The sequence below is a fragment of the Mesoplodon densirostris genome, chromosome 15 (assembly GCF_025265405.1).
Source record: "Mesoplodon densirostris isolate mMesDen1 chromosome 15, mMesDen1 primary haplotype, whole genome shotgun sequence".
Taxonomy (NCBI): Eukaryota; Metazoa; Chordata; class Mammalia; order Artiodactyla; family Ziphiidae; genus Mesoplodon; species Mesoplodon densirostris.
The window spans coordinates 40,064,958-40,088,096 of NC_082675.1; the positions used below are offsets into that span (position 1 = coordinate 40,064,958).

The window sequence follows — 23,139 nt, forward strand, 5'->3', positions numbered from 1 at the left end:
ATTCTGCTTTTAATATATGCTTTTGAGCCATGCAAATTATATTAAAACTAATTTAATGACTAGTTACTCCTTTTCTCTTTCTAACCACCCATGCTTGTTTATTTTTACCTGTATACTTCTTTTTAATGATAATTTCTAGTTATAATTAGTAAAAGTCTATTTCCCTTTACTTTGTCCTTCTTTTGGTTTTCTTTGAATTAAACCCTTAAATAGTGGAATGATTTCTGATAAAGCATGTTTCAGCTTTCCTTCCAGAAAATGAAAACTCTAAAACAAAGATAGAAAAAGCTGTATGATGCAATATTCATTTCAAATGAACCTACTGATTTGCAATGATACACAAGGAAAAGATACATTAAAATATTATAACTCTAGAAGGTTTAGGTCAGAAGAATTTATCTGTTCCAGTCCTCTCTACCCCACTGTCCTAACTACCAACTTTGTTTCTCAGTGAAACTAAAGGAATAACCTTTTTAGAATATTAAAGTTACGTCAATAAAATGCACTTCTAGTGCATTTAAAGATAGATTTGTATTGGCTTCTCATTTTTCATGATTGCTTGTTTATATGTAATCTCTCTTCTTTTTTCCCTTAGAATTGAGAAAAGTACCAAAGTCTTCAACTCATCCACAACATAAACATAATGAACGTGAAATTCTAGTGGCTGACACTTGTGATCAGAGTCAAGCTCCAGTGGCTGGTAAGCAAGATACTGAGATTACTGTATAAGTTTAAAATTGGTGGACAAGAGTGACTGTCTGAATTAGACAACATTTTAAAATATTTTCCATACAATTTTGTTTGTATTATTTGTTGTTTAGCAGTCTTTTTCATATTGGAAAGTAATGTTCTCCTGTTATTAATTCATGTTAATATCCCTATCCACATTAATTACAATTGCTAGTAATTTTAAGTAAATAAGGCTTTACTGTGGTTTACTCATTCATTCAACAAATATTTGGATGCCTAATGTATACCGGGCACAAAACAAAACAAAATCTTTAACCTCATAGAGCTTACAATCTAGTTGGGGAAGAGAGAAAGTAAATGTATGTTAGATGGATCAGGGGCTCTGAAGAAAAATAAAGCAGGGTAAGAAGAGATATTAGAAAGCCTCACTTTAAAAGCAACATTTGAGCAGAGACTGAGGGAAGCAAGTGAGTCATGTTGATTTCTGGGGCAAGGGCATTCCAGGTGGAGAAGTCAGTGAGCACAAAGGCCTTGAGGTGAGGGTGCTCTTTGGTTTGATTGAGGAACATTAAGGAGCCCTGTGTGGCTGGGGCAGAGTGAGTGAAAGGGAGATTGGTTTGGGCAACGCTGTTCTTTAGAGTTGCTATTTGCTGAGAGGAGAGAGACTGGGAGCAGGAGGCTTGCAGGGTGGCTGAGGGTACAGGTTTGGTTTTGAGAATATTTTGTTTTCAGATGCCGGGTAGACATTCAGGTAAAGATTTTGGATGGGTAGGTGGGTGTGAATGTAGAGAAGTCTAGCATAGAGATACAAATGGAAGTTGTTAGCATGTAGGTGGTGTCTGAAGCCATGAGACTGGATGAGATCGCCAAGCAAGTGAGTGAAGATGGGAAAGAGAAGAAGTTCCAGTACTTAGCCCTGAGGCACTCCATTATGTAAAGGAGTGATTCTCAGCTATTTATTATCACTCCCACCTGGCCTTTTTAGACTCCCACTCCCCGCCATCACTTCCCCCATGGGATTTTAATACTGCAGATATGCTGTATTGAGTGTATGTGTATCTGTGTCTCATACATAAAAAGATTTTTTTGCCCCCCAAGAACCATTTTCACCTCCTCGGAGGCAGTATCGCAGCTGTTGGGATGGTGATTTAGAGATTGTGAAAATGAGGAACAACCAAGTAGCCAGAGAAGGAGCTGCCAGTGAGATAGGAGAACCAAGATAAAGTGGCGTCCTTTAAACCAAGAGAGAAAGGAGGGAGTGGTCACAGTGGAGGACAGTGCTGATAGGTCGCAGAAGATGAAGACTGAGTATTGACCGTTGGATTTGGTCCCCTGGGGATCATTGAGTGTTTAACTCTTAATGAGAATTGTTAAAGTGTAGAGGTGATCAACTAGACTATCATGTTCAAGAGAACAGGAAGGAGCACTTGTGAACAAGTCCTTCAGGGCCTTTTTGTAGTGAAGGGGGAAGGGAGAATGGACAGTGGCTAAAGAGAAACATGGGTCCAGGGAGGATTTTAAAAGATGGACTATTATAGCATATTCAGCATGTTTTTATGCTGATGGAATGATCTTGTAAAGAGAGAAATGAGTAATTCTGGAGAAAGAGGGAACAATTGCTAGATCCTTGAAAAAGAGAGGAGATGAAATGCAGAGCAAAACTGGGAGGACTGGCCATGGTTAATCACTCATTTTATATTAATAAAATGAGTAAAATCAGAGCCTATACTCTGAAAGCTATGAATCATTTTATATTAGTGTATGTATATTTGTGTGCATGTGTATAGACAGACTGTCAGGCAAAGGCTGCAGGGGATGTTAAGACTGTGTCAGAACCTTGCTTCTCAGCACTCGGGAGCCCATTTTCTTCTGCTGCTGCCAGAACTTTACTCCATCAGTCGTTTTCTTATCCTGTATCTCCAGTTTCTCTGCAGGTTCTTTCTTTTCAACATAAACATACATGTTATCTTTTGTCTTTTAAAATAACCCCCTCTTAATTGTCTCCACTCTTAGCTAGAGCTTCTCTTCAAAGCTGAAAAAGCAGTCTGTGCTCAATTTCTCCTTTCTGTCAACTCCCATTCACTCCAAGAAGAAAAAGGGGTGCAGGGGAAGGGAGGAAGGAGGGCGGAAAAGAGGGAGAGGAAGGGGGGGAGAAAAGCGGACACATCCTCACACTCTCTTCTCTCACTCGTTACATTGGAACTGCTCGGCAGTAGTCATCAGAGACCTCCTGGTTGTTAAATCTAGTGAATGCTTACCAGTCTGTATCTTACTTGACCTTTCTGTGACATTTGACATTGCACACACTCTTTCTTGAAGTGGTGCCACTCTCCTGATTCTCTTACTTATTGTTCATTTTTCACCTTCCATTACTGGCTATTCTTTCTCCATCTGTCTTTTAAATGTCACTGTCCCCAGTATATATGATCCTTGGCCTATTCTTCTCTCATTTTCTGTTTCTGGAGGAATCTTCACTTAGAGTTAGTATTCTGCTACCACCTAGATGATAATAAATTCCAAATCTATCTTTCCAAGACTTTTCTCTTGAATTCCAAACTGATGTATCTGCCTGCTATTGAACATCTATACCTGGATATCCTTCCCCTTCAGCATGTCCACAGTGAAACTTTCTTGTCAAACCTGCTCATCCTTTTATTTACAGTCTCAGTGAATGACAGTTTACATACCTCTTTGAGTTACCTAAATCAGAAAACTTCGAATCATCTTAGATTCCTGCTTCTTCAACTCTCATATGTAAATAGTCTCCAAGTCTTATTGATTGCACCTCCTACACATCTGTCATGCACATTCTTCTGCACCCACATTATATTAGTTTGGGCCATCAGCATCTCTCATGAGATTCTTTTAGTAATCTAATTAGTCCCTTTGCCTATTAGTGAGTGCTTCTTGTTCTGTCAGCCTGTCTGAATCACCTTTTTAGCCCAAATATTGCATCTGTCCTCCATTAAAAAACCCTTGGATATCTCTTCATTGCCTACAGGATAAATTTTAAATTCTTTAGCATAATCTGATCCCTTATCAACCTATCTGCGCTCATGTCCTAATTACCATTTTATCTTTTGCACTTTGATTTCCAGCAGTTGAACCACATGTAGTTGCCTGAACATGCAGTTTTGTTTCACATATCGCACCTTCCACATACCTAGAATCCTCTCTGCCCCCAGCCCAGTTTAATTCCTTTTTCTCTCAAGGGTCAGCTTAGTCATCACTTGGTGAGCTTTCCTTGTTTTCTCAAGGCAGATTTAGGAGTCCTTGCTCTGTTTAAATCACCCCTTTTATGTACCTTTAATGTTTATCACATTTTATTGCAATTTTCTTTTTACCTTTCAACTATAGCAGACCATAAGCTCCTTGAGGACAGCAACCTTTTCTTTTCGTAGCACAATGCCTGAAACATAGTATGTGCTACATAAATACTTGTTGACTTATTGAAACTCTATATACATAAAACTTTATAAAATATTTGAACACAGGTGAATTCTGTATAAATACGTTGTGTTAGCTTAAAACTTGAAAATTATGCAGTGCTGAAAATCTCTCTGCACTGTGAGAGTTTTCATGAAGTGAAACTCTCATGAAAGAGTGTTTTCATGAAAGGTTACTATATAAATACGGTTTGATATTCATGCTGTGTCTTGTATCACAAGAACTCCGTTTAATTATATGTTTTTTATGATTTTTTTCCAGTGGAAATAAGAAAAATAATCTACCTGTTAACATTCAATTCACTTAGGAAAAATAGAAAACCTAGCTGAAAAAGTTTGGCAAGTGTAGATGCTAGATACCTGCAACTTATTGCAATTTATAGTAGATATTTTGGACTTTACATAGAATTTTAAAAATTGTTCAGTGCCATTTTGTAAAGTGGTCCTTTGAGCTTTTTCTTTCCTTTTATGTATTTTTTCATACATCTAGTTTCTACAATTGTATAATTTGTTTGTTTTTTTAAACTTAGATACACATGGAAAAAGCAGTTATCCTCCTGATAATTTAGCTACAGTTGTTGCTGAAACACTGGGACTTAGTGTTCAAGATGAGTCTGTAAGTAATTGTTTACTTTGGTGATAATATGAGTTAATTAGTGTCTTTTGAGGTCAGTTTTTAGAGAATTGAGCAAGAGAAAAATTTTATCCAAAGATTATTGGATAAAGGCCTAGAACAAAAATTGATGTGACTAGAAAGGCCCATTTATATTATTCACCCCAGGCAGTCTCAGAAATCTAGAATCTTTAGAATTCTTGGGATATATAGGTTGTGGGTTGAATCAAAATTTATACGCCTTAGAGGATTTAGCAACCCTCTTCCCTGTCCCCCTCTCCTCCCTACCCTGTTCCAACTAAGAGAAAACTTTAAGAGAAGTCTTAAACCTTTAGGTTGATTTCAGAATTTATTGGATCTTTTCAACATCCTTTAAACCAGGCTTTGATTTGGAAGACTTGGGTCTACTATAGATCCTTTAATTCATCTTTGTCCTTATAAATGCCAATCCAATTAGACCAAACCTTTAGGGATTGAGTCAGAAATTGACCCCATGATTTTCTTTTCATTATTTTAGTTCTTCCTTCCATCAGACACATTTACTTTTTTTCTTAATTGATCCCTAAAAAATGGAAACCTTGAATTCTTCAATCTTAGGGAAGTTTCATTTTGGTACAGCTTTAAAACTATTCTTTTGCTTTAGTCAGTAAATGTATATATTGAATATACATTTAATATATGTAAATGTATATTCAAACCATTGAATTGGTTTTTCACTGCATTTGAATTTTTTTTTTTTCTGGTCCTTTCTAGTTTTAAATCTCTCTTCAAGTGATGGTGGGTAGTTTTTACCCTTTGAACTTTAAATGTTTTAATGGTTTTTAATTCCGTCCTGCCCATACACCTGGCAAGTCAGTAGTTTAGACACCAAATGTAGTAAGGGAACTGATCTCTAAAGACCTGCTGCTCAAAGTGTGATCCACAGGCCGACAGCATCTGCATCCTTGGAAATTTGTTAGAGATAGAAAATCTCAAACGTAACCCCAGACCTACTGAAAGAGAACTTATATTTTCACAAGATCCTCAGTTGATTTGTATGCATGTTAAAGTTCGGGAAGCACGGCTCTCTAAAGGATCCTTTTAAATTTGTCTCCTATAAGTATAATCAGTCATCTCTCTTCCCTTCCTCTAATCTAACTAATCTTGTTTTTTGGAATTGGCAACCACCAGTCTGCTTTCTGTCCTTATGAATTTACCTATTCTGGATAATTCATATATAAATGGGATCATATTATGTGGCTTTTGAGTCTGGTGTCTTTCACTTAGCCTCATCCACATCATAACGTATATCAGTATTTCATTCCTTTTTAAGAATAAATAATCTTGGGACTACCCTGGCAGTCCAGTGGTTAAGACTCCATGCTTCCACTGCAGGGGGCATGCGTTTGATCCCTGGTCAGGGAACTAAGATCCCACATGCTGTGTGGCACGGCCAAAAAAAAAAGGAGAGAATTAATAATCTTTCATTGTATTTATGTACTTTATATTTTATTATTGAAGGAATCTCGAGGTCCTATGAGCCCTCTTGGTGATGAGCTCTACCACTGTCTGGAAGGAGATCACAAAAAACCTTTTGAGAAATCTAGAAGAAATAGTGAAGATAGTTTAAGGTAATTTGGGGCACTTTGGTAAAAACTTACAAACTGTCGATGAAATTCCATTACAGTGAGTTCCATATATTTAAACTATTTCTCTCCCTCAGCTTGTTATTCTGGTTGTATTAATTTTTACTTAAAAAAATATATTCCCCAGTTTATGACCAATTGAGGGCTTTTTGTGTTCATGTAGAAGATGGATATTACTTTTAGATTCTTTCTGTACTTCTATCAAAGAGTACTTAAGAGGTCCCAGCCTTATCTCCTTTAAAGATCCAATCATCCCTTCTGGGTTTCTGTTTTCAAAAACTGGACATTTTATGAAATCCATTATTAGTTCAGATGAGCTTCCAAGATTGGGATACATCTTGTTTTTACTAATTTCAGAACATCCCTTAACTAACAGTACCTATCTTTATGTGGCACTTTGCTTTTTAAAAGAGCTTTCTGTATTAGATACATATATCACATTTAATTTGTCATCATAGTAACTCATTAAAGTAGGTTTTATTACCCCCATTTTTTACAAAATGCAGTCAACAAAAATGCAGCTTCACAGAGATGAAATGTCTTTTTAAGACCACACAACTATTAAGTATGAGAGTCAGAGCTCTCTCCCATTCCACGTCTTCAAACTTAACCCTAATGCTCCTCCTACTGCTACAGCTGTCTCCTCTGCTCCAGGCAGGCTGGGTCTTGAGTTATGTTCAATTCTGTAGTATAAGAATTTTGTTTCTTGGAGTTACTCATGATAAGATTTCGTCACAACAAAAGAATTTGGGTCCCCAGTGGGATTTACTAAAATACGATTTTCTTATATAGTGAATTTATTTAAGTTACTTAGGAAAAATATTTATAGATAGGAATATCACTGTATTGAGATAGGTTTGCTGTATCATTTCCCTCTGCTTTTTATCATCCAAATAAAGAGAAGCCAGCAGCTATATTGTATCTTAAATTTTGGTTAATGGTCTGCGTCTAAGATGTGGATAAGACCTTACTATTACTAATTGTATATTAGCAAAAGTTTTCTCATTATGCTTATCTTTTAATTTTTACTCTATTTCTTTAATAGGAAAAAAGCTTTACCACTCTTTATTTTTTTAGATTTTCAGATTCTAATTCAAAGACTCCTCCTCAAGAAGAACTGACTACTCGGGTATCATCTCCTGTATTTGGAGCTACCTGTAATGTGAAAAGTAGTTTAGGTTTGAATACAAGTCTGTCCCCTTCTCTTTTAGAGACTGGGAAAAAAAACCATCTGAAAACAATGCCTTTCAGCAACACTTCTAATTCTAGATCAGAGAAACCTAGATTAAAATCTGAAGATGGTGCCCTTTTCACACATCATAATATTGGGGCTGAAGTGAAGAAGATCACTAACCAGTCATCTTCTAATAAGCAGATGCTTATAAATAAAAATACAAGTGAACAGGATAGTATTGATCACATTAAAGATACTGTTACTGATAAAGATAAACATGTGGTACCCCTGAAATCACTGGGAGGCCGAACCAAAAGGAAGAAAATCGAGGAAGAAAGTGAAGATGAAGTAAGCTGCCCCCAAGCCTCCTTTGATAAAGAAAATGCTTTTCCTTTTCCACCGGGTAGTCATTCTTACATGAATGGAGACTATGTGATGGATAAACCTCTGGATCTGTCTGATCGATTTTCAGCTATTCAGCATCAAGAGAAAAGCCAAGGAAGTGAGAACTCTAAAATCGGATTTAGGCAAGTGACTCTCTATGAGGTTTTGAAGCCTGTTCCAAAGGGCTCTTCCTCAAGCCATAAGGCCTTGAGTGGGAGCTGTGGGTTAACCAGAGATTCCCCAGAAGAGTCCAGCAGTGTACAGGAGTCCCTCCTCCAGTCCTTGAGTAAATCTCCAGATAATAAAACACTGTTACAAATAAAGGAAGAAAATTCTACCTTTAAAATTCCTCTACGTCCACGTGAAAGTTTGGAGACAGAGACTCTTTTTGATGACATGAAGGTTTGTGTTAAATGTTCAAGGATTTTGATTTAAATGGTTGTTTGTGATTTCTCCTAGATGCTAATAATTCTTTCTGTTTTAGGATGCTGGTTCTCGTGAGCCTGTAAAAATAAAAACCAGGTCAGTCCCTGGAGCATGTGAACTTGCATCAGTTCTTCAGTTAAATCCATGTAGAATTGCTAAAACAAAGTCTCTACAAAACAACCAAGGTATGTACACTATAAGTAGCATTTCTACTCTTTTTTAATGACTTTAAATTGAGTATTGTAATATATTATGTACATTCTTTGGATAGACTGAATTATTTTCAGAAAAAATACCTTATCCCTGTGTGTTTGTGTGTGTATAGCACAATTCTTATTGGTTTCACTTTACATGTGATTTTCCTGCTCTTCTGCTTTTTGAAAAAATAAATTGACATCTTTACTACCTACTTTCTATAGGTGATTTTATAGATTTACCTGTTCTATGTAGTTGTTTCTTATTTTCTTTACAAAAAGAAAGCTTTAAAAAATTTAAACTATACAGATTTTTAAAATATAAAAAGTAGAAATTTATCATCCAAACCTTGTTCCTCACCCCATAGATAGCCTGTCCTTTTCTTTGCATTTACATGTATATCTGTAAACATTTGCATATGCTAACTCTGTGTGTAACCTTTTGAGGAACTATAACTTTCTTCCAAAGGAGCTACAACGTTTTACATTCCCACCAGCAGCGTGTGAGGGTTCCAATTTCTTCACATTTTGAGGGTTCCAGTTTCTCCACATTCTCACCAACACTTGTTACTGTCTGTCTTTTTGATTCTAGCCATCCTGTGGGTGTGAAGTTATATCTCAGTTGTGGTTTTGATTTGCCTTTCCCTGATGGCTAATGATGTTGCGCATCTTTTCATGTACTTATTGGCCAGTTGTATATCTTCTTTGAAGGACTGTCTATTCAGGTCCTTTGCTTATTCTTAATTGGAGTAATTGTCTTATTATTGAGTTTTGACAGTTCTTTATATATCCTAGGTACAAGTCCTTTATCAGACATATGATTTGCAAAACTTTTCTCTCATTCTGTGGGTCCCATAATGTTTTAAAGTGATGAGAATTTTAAAAATTTGTTTTATTTGTGCATTTTTTTCTCCTTATCTAAGATGTGTCCTTTGAAAACATCCAGTGGAGTATAGATCCAGGAGCAGACCTTTCTCAGTATAAAATGGATATTACTGTAGTAGATACAAAGGTAAGTTAGAAAATAGAACCAAAGCCCATGTGGTTATTCTAGTGTATTGTTAGTCACCCTGCTGTCCTGACTCACTCTGTGACCTTGAGGGAATCACATACCTCTTAGAGCCTTCATGTATTTATTCAGAAAACTATGAAATAATAACACTTACTATGCCAACATTATGGTATTTTTGAAAGTGTAATAATAATAATAATAATAATACTTTCTGACTTTAGAGAACTTTGCTGGAAAATATAGTTTTAAAATAATGTAAAATGCTAATTACATATTTTAAATAGTTTTATTTTTTATCAAAATAATCTGTCATATGCATTGATTAACTTAAAATAATATACCTTCAAGAAAAAAATTTCATTTTTCCTAGTTGGCTAATTTTTTAAAATACTCTGTATTTTTTCATTAAAATTCATAGCAGAAATAAATTTTTTGGTTTGTATTTAGGTTCTTCATAGTTTGAGAAGTTCTCTTTCACTTGGTAACATATTAATAAAGTATTTAACAGTTGCTAGAGTAATAAATACCCATTAAGAAATCAAATTTGACTTGTGAACTTTTGTTCTTAGTGTACACTGATGTTCATTTCTGTGAAGCAGATTAGGGAAGAAAGGAAGCTCCAGGGATCATGGTAACTCATAGTTCTCTCATGCTTGGCAGCAGTCCTTTTCCTAGGCTTGAGAGACAATGCTTGTATATCAAAGCTAAAAATGGTTTATAGGCATTTAAACCTAAATGTATCTATATTCCTAAAGGGTAAAGGTAAATATTACTTAATGCTACTGAAATGTAAGTGTACACTTAAAAAATGATTAAAATGGTAACACTTACGTTATGTATATTTTACCCCACCCCCAAAAAAGTAAACATTAAGCCGTAAAGGAAGGATTGTTAAAATTTTGAATTTTTAAATATTTATTCAGGATGGCAGTCAGTCAAGATTAGCAGGAGGAGAGACAGTGGACATGGACTGTACATTGGTTAGTGAAACTATGCTTTTAAAAATGAAGAATCAAGAGCAGAAGAGAGAAAAAAGTCCAAGTAAGATTTCATTTTTTTAAAATTTTAATACAAATGTGGAGGGAAGTTTATAGACATACCATTGCACTGATGAGTATAAGTGACCTCTTCACCATAAACTAGTTTTTTTTCTCCCCTGTTCTCCTAATACTAGATTTCTCTTTAGTAAAGCTTAGTGTCAGTATTTCAGGAAAAAAATCTTTAGTAAAAATAATTTTATTTCCAAAAGAATTCAAGTTGTTTCCAGGGGTCAGCAAACTACAGCCAGCTGCCAGTTTTGTAAGTAAAGTTTTACTGGAACCCAGCCTCACTCGTTTATTTATTGCCTATGGCTGCTTGTTGAACACAGCAGCAGAGCTGAGTAGTTTCTGCAGAGACCTTATGGCCCCACAGGCCTAAAATATTTACTGTCTGACCCTTTAAGAAAAAGTTTCCTGATCCCTGGTTTAGATAATTTTTTTATAAAAGTTGTAAAGGGAATCTTGAGAGTCCTGTTTTAGAAATACTATTTTCCAAAGCAATTTGATAAGGAAAAAAAGGGAGGATTCCACTGACAAGTATTAGTATAGATTTGCAAATTAGCAGTAAACTAAGAATGATAGTGTATATGATGAGTGAGTGACTGCCATATTCTACTTCTATAGAAAAGGAGATTTGGCAAAACTAGGAGTCTATAACCCTTTGTAGTGAGAAACTGTTAATTCTTCATCTAAAGCCTTGATTTTCTGAAAGAGATGGGAACAATGGAAGGATTTCATTTGGCACCACCTTAGCAACATTCCTAACTACAGAGGCATATGACATGAGATCAGCTAGACTGGGAATAGTTGTCATTCATCACCCTTATGTGTTAAAGAGTTAGGACCTGCCACGTGAGGATGCAGGGCTAAAAGCAGAGGCCTTTTCCAATGATCGTCTCTTAGAAATTGAGGACATTCAGACTGTGTGTGCATCTTCTGCTGAATATTCTCTAGTCTACCTGCTTAGGGCCCAGTAGTAAAACAGCCAGTCTTATCCTTGCTTCTTAAGAAACACCTTATCTCTTGCTGCCCCAAATGCAGTAAGTGAGAGAAAAGTTTAATAGCCTTTGCCTTAATTCTTTGTTCTTGAGTAATAATATCCACACAATCAAGTACCTGGCTGCCTATGTTGAGAGGACAGTACCTATTAAAAGTAAACCTTAACCAGGTGTCCGCTCCTCTGGTGAGACGGGGCCAGAAGATGCTCTCCTCAGCTCCTTGCCTGGGTGGGCAAGTCAGGCTCTATGGCTGGCAGAAATCCTTGTTTGAGGGTCCCACCGAGTTCCCCGGTCAGAGTGCTGCAGCTGAGCAGCTGCTTGGGACTACTGCTCTGGCGCTGCAGGAAGCCTTTTTGGAATCTGACATGTTATCACTTTGGGACTGTTGGCCAGCTGCTCCTGACTTGGCCACATGAAGGCTCAGACTGTCCCAGTCTCTGAACTGAAGAGAACCAACACTATTAGCATATCTCTCACCACCATGAATGCAAAGGTATTTCAATCAAGAGTATCAGGAGGACATCTACAAATCCCAGACAGGCATGTGCAAGTTCTGAGGAATGGTGGAATAACCCAGTGTATCCGGGTGACCTCTGGAGACAGCTGAGACAGAGCTACAACAGGGCAGTGGCTGACACCCAACTCATGGCCCACCTTCTCCTGCCACGTGGCTGACAGGGTCTTGGTGCTCTAGGAAGCTGTCAGGCCTGAGCCTCTGAGGTGGAAGAGCCGAGTTTAGGACATTGGTCAACCAGAGACCTCCCGGCCCCACGTAATATCAGTCAGCAAGAGCCCTCCCAGAGGTCTTCGTCTCAATGCTAAGACCCACCTCCACTCAACGGCCAGCAAGCTCCAGTGCTGGACAACCCATGCCAAACAACTAGCAAGACAGGAACACAACCCCACCCATTAGCAGAGAGGCTGTCTGAAATCATACTAAGTTCACAGACCCCCAAAAACACCACTAGACGCGATCCTACCCACCAGAAAGACAAGATCCAGCCTCATCCACCAGAACACGGACACCAGTCCCCTCTACCAGGAAGCCTACACAACCCATTGAACCAACCTTACCCACTGGGGGCAGACACCAAAAACAACAGGAACTACGAACCTGCAGCCTGCGAACACACCCCAAACACAGTAAGTTAAGCGAAAAAGAGAAACACACAGCAGATGAAGGAGCAAGGTAAAAACCCCCCCAACCAAACAAATGAAGAAATAGGCAGTCGACCTGAAAAAAGAATTCAGAGTAATGATAATAAAGATGATCCAAAATCTTGGAAATAGAATGGAGAAAATTACAAGAAACGTGTAACAAGGACCTAGAAGAATTCAAGAGCAAACAAACAATGATGAACAACACAGTGAATGAATTTAAAAATTCTCTAGAAGGAATCAATAGCAGAATAACTGAGGCAGAAGAACGGAAAAGTGACCTGAAAGATAAAATAGTAGAAATACCTACCACAGAGCAGAATAAAGAAAAAAGAATGAAAAGAATTGAGGACAGCCTCAGAGACCTCTGGGACAACATTAAATGCACCAACATTCGAATTATAGGGGTCCCAGAAGAAGAAGAGAAAAAGAAAGGGACTGAGAAAATACTTGAAGAGATTATACTTGAAAACTTACCTAATATGGGAAAGGAAATAGTCAAGTCCAGGAAGCACAGAGAGTCCCATACAGGATAAATCCAAGGAGAACACAGCAAGACACATATTAATCAAACTATCAAAAATTAAATACAAAGAAAACATATTAAAAGCAGCAAGGGAAAAGCAACAAATAACATACAAGGGAATCCCCATAAGGTTAACAGCTGATTTTTCAGCAGAAACTCTGCAATCCAGAAGGGTGCTGCAGGACATACTTAAAAAGATGAAAGGAAAAAAAAACTACAACCAAGATTACTCTACCCAGCAAGGATATCATTCAGATTTGACAGAGAAATTAAAACCTTTACAGACAAACAAAAGCTAAGAAAATTCAGCACCACCAAACCAGCTTTACAACAAATGCTAAAGGAACTTCTCTAGGCAGGAAACACAAGAGAAGGAAAAGACCTACAATAACAAACCCAAAACAATTAAGAAAATGGTAATAGGAACATACACATTGATAACTACCTTAAATGTAGATGGATTAAATGCTCCAACCAAAAGATATACACTGGCTGAATGGATACAAAAACAAGACTCATATATATGCTGCCTACAAGAGACCCACTTCAGACCTAGGGACACATACAGACTCAAAGTGAGGGCATGGAAAAAGATATTCCATGCAAATGGAAATCAAAAGAAAGCTGGAGTAGCAATTCTTATATCAGACAAAATAGACTTTAAAGACTGTTACAAGAGACAAAGAAGGACACTACATAACGATCAAGGGATCAATCCAAGAAGAAGATATAACAATTGTAAATATTTATGCACCCAACATGGGAGGACCTCAATACATAAGGCAAATGCTAACAGCCATAAAAGGGGAAATCAACAGTAACACAATAATAGTAGAGGACGTTTAACACCCCACTTTCACCAATGGACAGATCATCCAATGGAAAATAAATAAGGAAACACAAGCTTTAAATGACACATTAAACAAGATGGACTTAATTGATATTTCTAGGATATTCCATCCAAAACCAGCAGCATACTTTTTCTCAAGTGCTCACAGAACATTCTCCAGGATACATCATATCTTCGGTCACAAATCAAGCCTTGGTAAATTTAAGAAAATTGAAATCATATCAAGTATCTTTTCTGACCACAACACTATAAGACTAGATATCAATTACAGGGAAAAAAAACTGTAAAAAATACAAACATATGGAGGCTAAACAGTACACTACTAAATAATCAAGAGATCAGTGAAGAAATCAATGAGAAAATCAAAAGATACCTAGAAACAAATAACAATGAAAACATGATGACCCAAAACCTATGGGACGCAGCAAAAGCAGTTCTAAGAGGGAAGTTTATACCAATAAAATCCTACCTCAAGAAACAAGAAAAATCTCAAATAAACAACCTAACCTTACACCTAAAGCAATTAGAGAAAGAAGAACAAAAAAACCCCCAAAGTTAGCAGAAGGAAAGAAATCATAAAGATCTGATTAGAAATAAATGAAAAGGAAATGAAGGAAATGACAGCAAAGATCAATAAAATTAAAGATGGTTCTCTGAGAAGATAAACAAAATTGATAAACCTTTAGCCAGACTCATCAAGAAAAAAAGGGAGAAGACTCTAAGCAATAGATTTAGAAATAAAAAAGGAGAAGTAACAACTGTCACTGCAGAAATACAAAGAATCATGGGAGATTACTGCAAGCACCTATATGCCAATCAAGTAGACAACCTGGAAGAAATGGACAAATTCTTAGAAAAGCACAACCTTCCGAGACGGAACCAGGAAGAAATAGAAAATATAAACAGACCAATCACAAGCACTGAAATTGAAACTGTGATTAAAAATCTTCCAACAAACAAAAGCCCAGGACCAGATGGCTTCACAGGCAAATTCCATCAAATATTTAGAGAAGATATAACACCTATCCTTCTCAAACTCTTCCAAAATAGAGCAGAGGGAGGAACACTCCCAAACTCATTCTGTGAGGCCACCATCACCCTGATACCAAAACCAGACAAAGATGTCACAAAAAAAAGAATACAGGCCGATATCACTGATGAACATAGATGCAAAAATCCTCAACAGAATACTAGCAAACAGAATCCAACAGCACATTAAAAGGATCATACACCATGATCAAGTGGGGTTTATCCCAGGAACGCAAGGATTCTTCAGTATACGGAAATCAATCAATATGATAAACCATATTAACAAACTGAAGGAGAAAAAGCACATGATCATCTCAATAGATGCAGAAAAAGCTTTCAACAAAATTCAACACCCATTTATGATAAAAAAACCCTCCAGAAAGTAGGCATAGAGGGAACTTACCTCAACATAATAAAGGCCATATATGACAAACCCACAGCCAACATCATTCTCAATGGTGAAAAACTGAAACCATTTCCACTAAGATCAGGAACAAAACAAGGTTGTCCACTCTCACCACCATTATTCAACATAGTTTTGGAAGTTTTAGCCATAGCAGAGAAGAAAAAGAAATAAAAGGAATCCAAATCAGAAAAGAAGTAAAACTGTCACTGCAGATGACATGATGCTATACGTAGAGAATCCTAAAGATGCTACCTGAAAACTACTAGAGCTAATCAATGAATTTGGTAAAGTAGCAGGATACAGAATTAATGCACAGAAATCTCTTGCATTCCTACACACTAACAATGAAAAATCTGAAAGAATAATTAAGGAAGCACTCCCATTTACCACTGCAACAAAAAGAAGAGAAGACAAAAGACCTGTATGCAGAAAACTATAAGACACTGATAAAAGATTAAAGACGATACAGATAGATGGAAAGATATACCATGTTCTTGTATTGGAAGAATCAACATTGTAAAAATGACTGTACTAACCAAAGCAATTTACAGATTCAGTGCAATCCCTGTCAAACTACCAATGACATTGTTCACAGAACTAGAACAAAAAATTTCACAATTTGTATGGAAACAACAAAAGACCCCAAATAGCCAAATCAATCTTGAGAAAGAAAAACGGAGTTGGAGGAATCAGGCTCCCTGACTTCAGACTATACTACAAAGCTACAGTAATCAAGACAATATGGTACTGGCACAAAAACAGAAATATAGATCAGTGGAACGGGATAGCAAGCCCAGAGATAAACCCATGCACATATGATCACCTTATCTTTGATATAGGAGGCAAGAGTATACAATGGGGCTTCCCTGGTGGCGCAGTGGTTGAGAGTCTGCCTGCTGATGCAGGGGACACGGGTTCGTGCCCCAGTCCAGGAAGATCCCACATGCCGCGAAGTGGCTGGGCGTGTGAGCCATGGCCACTGAGCCTGTGCGTCCGGAGCCTGTGCTCCGCAACGGGAGAGGCCACAACAGTGAGAGGCCCGCATACCCAAAAAAAAAAAAAAAAAAAGAGTATACAATGGAGAAAAGACAGCCTCTTCAATAAGTGGTGTTGGGAAAACTGTACAGCTACATGTAAAAGAATGAAATTAGAACACTCCCTAACACCATACACAAAAATAAACTCAAAATGGATTAAAGACCTAAATGTAAGGCCAGATACTATAAAACTCTTAGAGGAAATCATAGGCAGAACACTGTATGACATAAATCACAGCAAGATCCTTTTTGACCCACCTCCTAGAGAAAGGGAAATAAAAACAAAAATAAACAAATGGGACCTAATGAAACTTAAAAGCTTTTGCACAGCAAAGGAAATCATAAACAAGACGAAAAGACAACCCTCAGAATGGGAGAAAATATTTGCAAACGAAGCACTAACAAAAGATTAATCTCCAAAATATACAAGCAGCTCAATATCAAAAAAACAAACAATCCAATCAAAAATTGGGCAGAAGACCTAAATAGACATTTCTCCCAAGAATATATACAGATTGCCAACAAACACATGAAAGGATGCTCAACATCACTAATCATTAGAGAAATGCAAATCAAAACTGCAATGAGGTATCACCCCCCACCAGTCAGAATGGCCATCATCAAAAAATCTACAAACAATAAATGCTGGAGAGGGTGTGGAGAAAAGGGACCCTCTTACACTGTTGGTGGGAATGTAAATTGATACAGCCACTATGGAGAACAGTATGGAGGTTCCTTAAAAAACTAAAAATAGAACTACCATACAACCCAACAATCCCACTACTGGGCATATACCCTGAGAAAACCATAATTCAAAAAGAGTCATGTACCACAATGTTCATTGAAGCTCTATTTACAATAGCCAGGACATGGGACCAACCTAAGTGTCCATCAACAGATGAATGGATAAAGAAGATGTGGCACATATATACAGTGCCATAAAAAGAAACGAAATTGAGTTATTTGTAGTGAGGTGGATGGACCTACAGTCTGTCATACAGAGTGAAGTAAGTCAGAAGGAGAAAAACAAATACCGTACGCTAACATATATATGGAATCTTTAAGAAAAGGAAAAGAATGTTCTGAAGAACCTAGGGTCAGGACAGGAATAAAGATGCAGACGTAGAGAATGGACTTGAGGACACGGGGAGGGGGAAGGGTAAGCTGGGACAAAGTGAGAGAGTGGCATGGACATATATACACTACCAAATGTAAAATAGATAGGTAGTGGGAAGCAGCTGCATGGCACAGGGAGATCAGCTTGGTGCTTTGCGACCACCTAGAGGGGTGAGACAGGGAGGGTGGGAGGGAGGGGATATGGGGCTATGTATATACGTATGGCTGATTCACTTTGTTATACAGCAGAAGCTAACACACCATTGTAGAGCAATTATACTCCAATAAAGATGTTGGAAAAAAAGAAAAGTAAACCTTAACAGTGATTTATTGTCTTTTTATAGTAAATGATGCTTAAATAACTTTCTTCTTAAGAAGATGACTTTGCTTTTAAGATTAGTTTTTTCCTGGGACCAGTTCCTGATAATGTTTTCCTCAGTTTTGTAGAAAAGGGAAAAACGAAGTATGACAACTTTCGCTTCAAATTTATGTAGTTAGCTAAGAAGATGATAGTTTCCCAAATATATTTGAAGCAAGTATCATATGGAGGTGAAACCAGAACTTAAACTAATGAGTTTAACTAGGACTTAAACTAAAATTACCTAGATAATTTTGACTAAGGTGTTGTGAGTACTATTGCTGAAAAATAAGTCACTCCAGTAATTTAGAGGATTAGAACAACAACCATTTTCTTATCTTTCATAGTTTCTGTGCCTCAGGAATTCAGGAAGGTCTGGGCTGGGTGGTTCTATCTCCAGGTCTCATGCAGTGATAGACAGACGGTGGCTGGAGCCGGAACAGCAGAGGGCTAGACAGATGGGAGATACTTCGCATCTCTCTCTCTCCTTATTCAGTCTCAGGGCTTCTCCATATAGTCTTTCCACATGGGTTAATTTGAGCTTCCTCATTACTTGGACACTAGGTTCCCAGAGTGAGCATCCCCACAGAGCAAGGTAGAAGTGCATGGTATTTTTATGATCTGGACTCAGAAGTTGCTCAGTAGGAGGAGTTCCAAGATCACATTATAAGAAGAGCAAATGGAATAGGAGATATTGTTGAGCCCATACTTGGAAAAAAACAGTCTGCCCATTTTACCCATAAAGTAGATCTTTTTCATACTTAGAATTGGTTAAAGATGAAGCATACCATTAAACTTCCAATTACTACTATTTCAAGTCAAGAACTGATTTTTATATCTCTACTCTGTGTTAGACTTAGTAGATGCTATGATAGAAAGATCAATAAGGATATGGTCTCTGTCCTCAAGCACTTTACAATCAGAAGTCTGACCCGCAAAAAAATAAATCATTAACTTATTGTGATTTACTAACAGCATACATGGAATGCTTTGGGAATGCCTAGAATACTGCCTGGCACATAGAAGTTATTTTTACTTACAGATTTGACCCTCAAAATGAAAAATGAACAAATGTTTAATCACTCAGTAATTATCAAGACACAGTTCTGTATCAGGAATTGGAGATAATAGTGAACAGAACAAAAGTACCTACCTCGTGGAGCTTACATTGTAATAGGGAAAAAACAAACAAGTATGGTATGCTAGATGATGGCAAGTGCTAGGGAAAGATAAAACGGGGTGAGGTGCCAGAGAGTCTGCATGGGGGGAGGTGGTAGTTACTTTATATAGAGAAACCTTGGTAGGCTTCAGTTTTGTCATATTTGTTAGCCAACTGAATCTTATTTCTATTTTTAGTAAACTGGTGTTTTTAAAAATATAGTTAAATAATGGAAATGTAGTTAGTACTCTGAAGATGAAGTTAGCGCTTTGCAGATCAAATATGGAATTGAATTCATTATTTCTCTAACACTGAACTTCCAAGTGTTAATGATAATGCAAGAAAATACTTTTTTGCGACCACATTAGAAAAATAAGCAGGTAAACAAAACTCTAGAGATTTTGATGTCAGTTATTTATACATAGTTTATTTAAACTTCATATTTTTCACCATTTATTATGCTGTGTTTTCTGTTCCTCACCATTCCTTTCGGTAGTTCCTTTTGGTTTAGTATGAATTATATTGATACATGAGCGGATAGAGAGAAAAAGACTTTTTAAACATTTATAATAACAGTAACAAAAACTAGCATTCTCTTGACATGAGTAAAGGACATTTGAAGGCATAACATAAAACCTTTATAAATGTGCAGTAACTACCCAGGCTTGGGGTTTACTGTTTCCTCATTCACATCTGAATTATTTTGTGGCAGTTCCTACAAGTTTCACATTGGTCTACATAGAAAGCAAAAAGCTTGCTTGTTGCCTAAGCCAATGCTCTTTCACACAGATGGAGAAAGAAAAATGAATGATACCTTGGAAGATATGTTTGATCGGACTACACATGAAGAATATGAATCCTGTTTGGTGGATAGCTTCCCCCAAGTAGCAGATGAAGAGGAGTTGTCAACTGCTACAAAAAAAACAAACTGTAAGGCACTTTCCTTTCTAATTATGATTTTTCCAGTACACTGAGTTTAGTAAATTAAGTCATCATGCTTATTAAACAGAGGCTTAATGAGGTATCTTAACCAAGTTTCATGCTTCTTGAATAACTTTTTTTCCAGTTTTTTTAAAGACAATTTTAGATTAATAGAAGAGTTACCAAAAATAGTTCAGAGGATCCTACGAACCTTTCACTCAGCTTATAAAAGTTTTGAGAAAATTCTTTGTTAAGTGATACCATAATTAAGTGAATTATTGTAAATGAGTGAAAAGAGGAAGTTTTGCAGAAAATTCAGACCTGTTACCTGCTTGAATACTTTACCTTCCCAGATAAAATACTATATCTGCCTTCTTCAGATCTGTTTTATTAGAAACAGTAATTTATAATGTAGGATAGCAATCAAAAGAAGAACAGTCTAAGTGAAACTCTTAAGTAGATAATCTGAATTGAAAATTAGTTAAAATTCTTGCTAAATATCTCATTTTCTTACTGTGAGTAAAACGGTCATACTTTTTAATTTAGTGCAAAGGTGGTTTTATAGTGGCTTAAATGAGCACAGCTTCTGCTATGACAATAGTCAAAGCATTGAGTATAAATCTATCTTGATTATGTTTTTCTTGTGCTTTTTAAAGTGACATCCCACAGGATGAGACCTTAACCAAAGATACATAACAGCATGCTTTTGTCTGCTCAGTCCATGGCAAAAACTTGATCAAGCAAATTTGGTGATAAAAATTCACAACTGTTGGGCTTCCCAGGTGGCACAGTGGTTGGGAGTCCGCCAGCCGATGCAGGGGACATGGGTTCCTGCCCCGGTCCGGGAGGATCCCACATGGCCCGTGAGCCATGGCCGCTGAGCCTGCGCGTCCAGAGCCTGTGCTCCGCAACGGGAGAGGCCACAACAGTGAGAGGCCTGTGTACCACAAAAAAAAAAAAAAAATTCACAACTGTTCAATTCATTTTTCTCCCCAAGCCCTTTGCAAATTGGTTTCACTTAAAAAAGATATTCTTTTATAAGGTATAATTATTAATTTCTTTTTTTTTTAAGTTGCTTTTCACACTGAACATCCAAGAATTTCTTCTCACTTAGATTTTTTGGCAATGCTGCACTGCTCTTCTGATCTCTGGCAACTTCTGTTTCCAAGAGTATCCCCAAGACACTGTTTTCTTCCTCACACTCATTTTCTCTCATGCTTTTATTAAATTACCTCTGAAAATAAAACTCCAAATCTGCATCTCTAGTTTGATTTCTCCAGTGAATCCCAGCCCTGTATTTCTTAGTAATCCTACTTTTGTGTCTCTTCAACAGCTTGAACTTAGGATATCTAAACCAAGTTCCATTTATTTCCTACCAAGTAACCTTTGAGACTTTTTAATTTTTCCCAGTCACTCAGGCATAGAATTTAGGACTTTCTGTCCATTTATTTCATTTTCTAGACCCCCATATCACAAAATTCTACCCAGTCTTCCCTCATAGGAAGGAGTAGATTTTGGGCAGGATATCAAAAGCTCAGTTCTGGACATGTTAGTACTTACTAGATATTCAAGTGGAGGTGTTTGTAGGCAGTTGACATGTATCAAGTTTGGACAGGAAATCCAGAATTTAAAAAAATGATTTAGTGGGCAGGAGGTGAACAGCAAGTAGATGGAGCTGAAAGTCATGGCACTGAGTGAGAACACCCAAGAATTGAATATAAATAGAAAAGAGGAGTATTTCAAGTTCTAACCTCTAGGGTATGGCAACTTTAAAAGGTCAGAGAAACAAAGAAGAAACCAGCAAAGGAAACTGAGAAGGAGGTGCAGCTATGAAGTAGGAAGAACACGAGAGTACGTGCTGTTCTGTAAGACAAGTGAATAAGACGTTTCTATGTATTCATTACTCCCAGCCTCATCCTTTCTCTTCTGAACCTCAGACTTTATTCCAGTTACATACTGGATGTCCTATAAGCACCTTAAAATTAATATATTCCAATTAGAAATCTTAATTTTTCTACCCAAATTTGATCTTCCTCTGCCTTTCTGGGTTTCATTAAGCCTCAGTAACTATCCTCCCATTTACTAAAGATGGAAATGTGGGAGTCATATTTGACTTCTTTCACCTGACCTTCATGCCCAGTCTAATACCCTGGCAGCAGTATCTCCAAAATATATTTCATAACACTTCACTTCTCTCCATCTCTGTAGCCACTACCTGGTCTCAGCCACTCTGATCTCTACCTATTCTATTCCAGGCCTCCTAACTGGTCTTTTTATGTATCTCTTATCTCTAGCCCAGTCTACAGAGAATTAAAAGTGATTTAGTTTAAATTTAAGTTGGATTGTATTCTTGCTTAAAAATCCTTCAATGAAAAGAAGATATTTGAATAGCCAATAAGCATGTGAAAAGACAGTCAACATTCTTGGACAGTCAGGGATGGCAATAACACTTCACACTCCCAGAAATGGTTAAAAAGATTGCTAACATCTAGCATTAGCAAGTGTGAAGAGCAGCTGGAACTCTCATGCATTGTTGGTGGAGTAGAAAATTGACTATACTTTGGAAAACAGTTCAGCAGGGGTTTTTTAACAGCTTTATTGAAGTTGTCGGTATTTTGTAAGAGCTAAGCATATACCTGTGTTGTGACCCAGCAATTCCACTCCTAGGTATATACCCAAGAAAAATATGTTCACGGAAAGATGTGTTCAAGAATGTTCATAGCAGTGCTATTTGTAATAGGTCAAAACTGGAAACAACCCAAATGTCCATCAGCAGGTGAATAAATTGTGGTATACTCATGATAGAATACTACTTCACAACAAAAAGGAGAGAGCTACTAGACTCATCAACATGGATCAGTCTCCAAAACCTGTTGAGCTAGACAAATGCACAAGATGAAAAAGAATACATACTATATAGTCTCATTGATATGAAGCTCTAAAACAGACATAACTAAGCTATGGTGATAGAAATTAA

The 23,139-nt window shown here is 37.1% G+C and overlaps 1 protein-coding gene across 2 annotated transcripts in view; it reads left to right on the forward strand.

The window, feature by feature from the left end:
• The window catches only part of RBBP8 (RB binding protein 8, endonuclease), an 82,297-nt gene that overhangs the window by 50,399 nt on the left and 8,759 nt on the right, over window positions 1–23,139 (forward strand). For both annotated transcript variants that reach the window (XM_060118876.1, XM_060118877.1), the window contains 8 exons: window positions 596–700; window positions 4,667–4,752; window positions 6,250–6,359; window positions 7,452–8,334; window positions 8,417–8,543; window positions 9,476–9,564; window positions 10,488–10,605; window positions 20,031–20,171. In XM_060118876.1, the coding sequence (XP_059974859.1) occupies window positions 596–700; window positions 4,667–4,752; window positions 6,250–6,359; window positions 7,452–8,334; window positions 8,417–8,543; window positions 9,476–9,564; window positions 10,488–10,605; window positions 20,031–20,171 (1,659 nt within the window). The remainder of the gene's footprint in view (window positions 1–595; window positions 701–4,666; window positions 4,753–6,249; window positions 6,360–7,451; window positions 8,335–8,416; window positions 8,544–9,475; window positions 9,565–10,487; window positions 10,606–20,030; window positions 20,172–23,139) is intronic.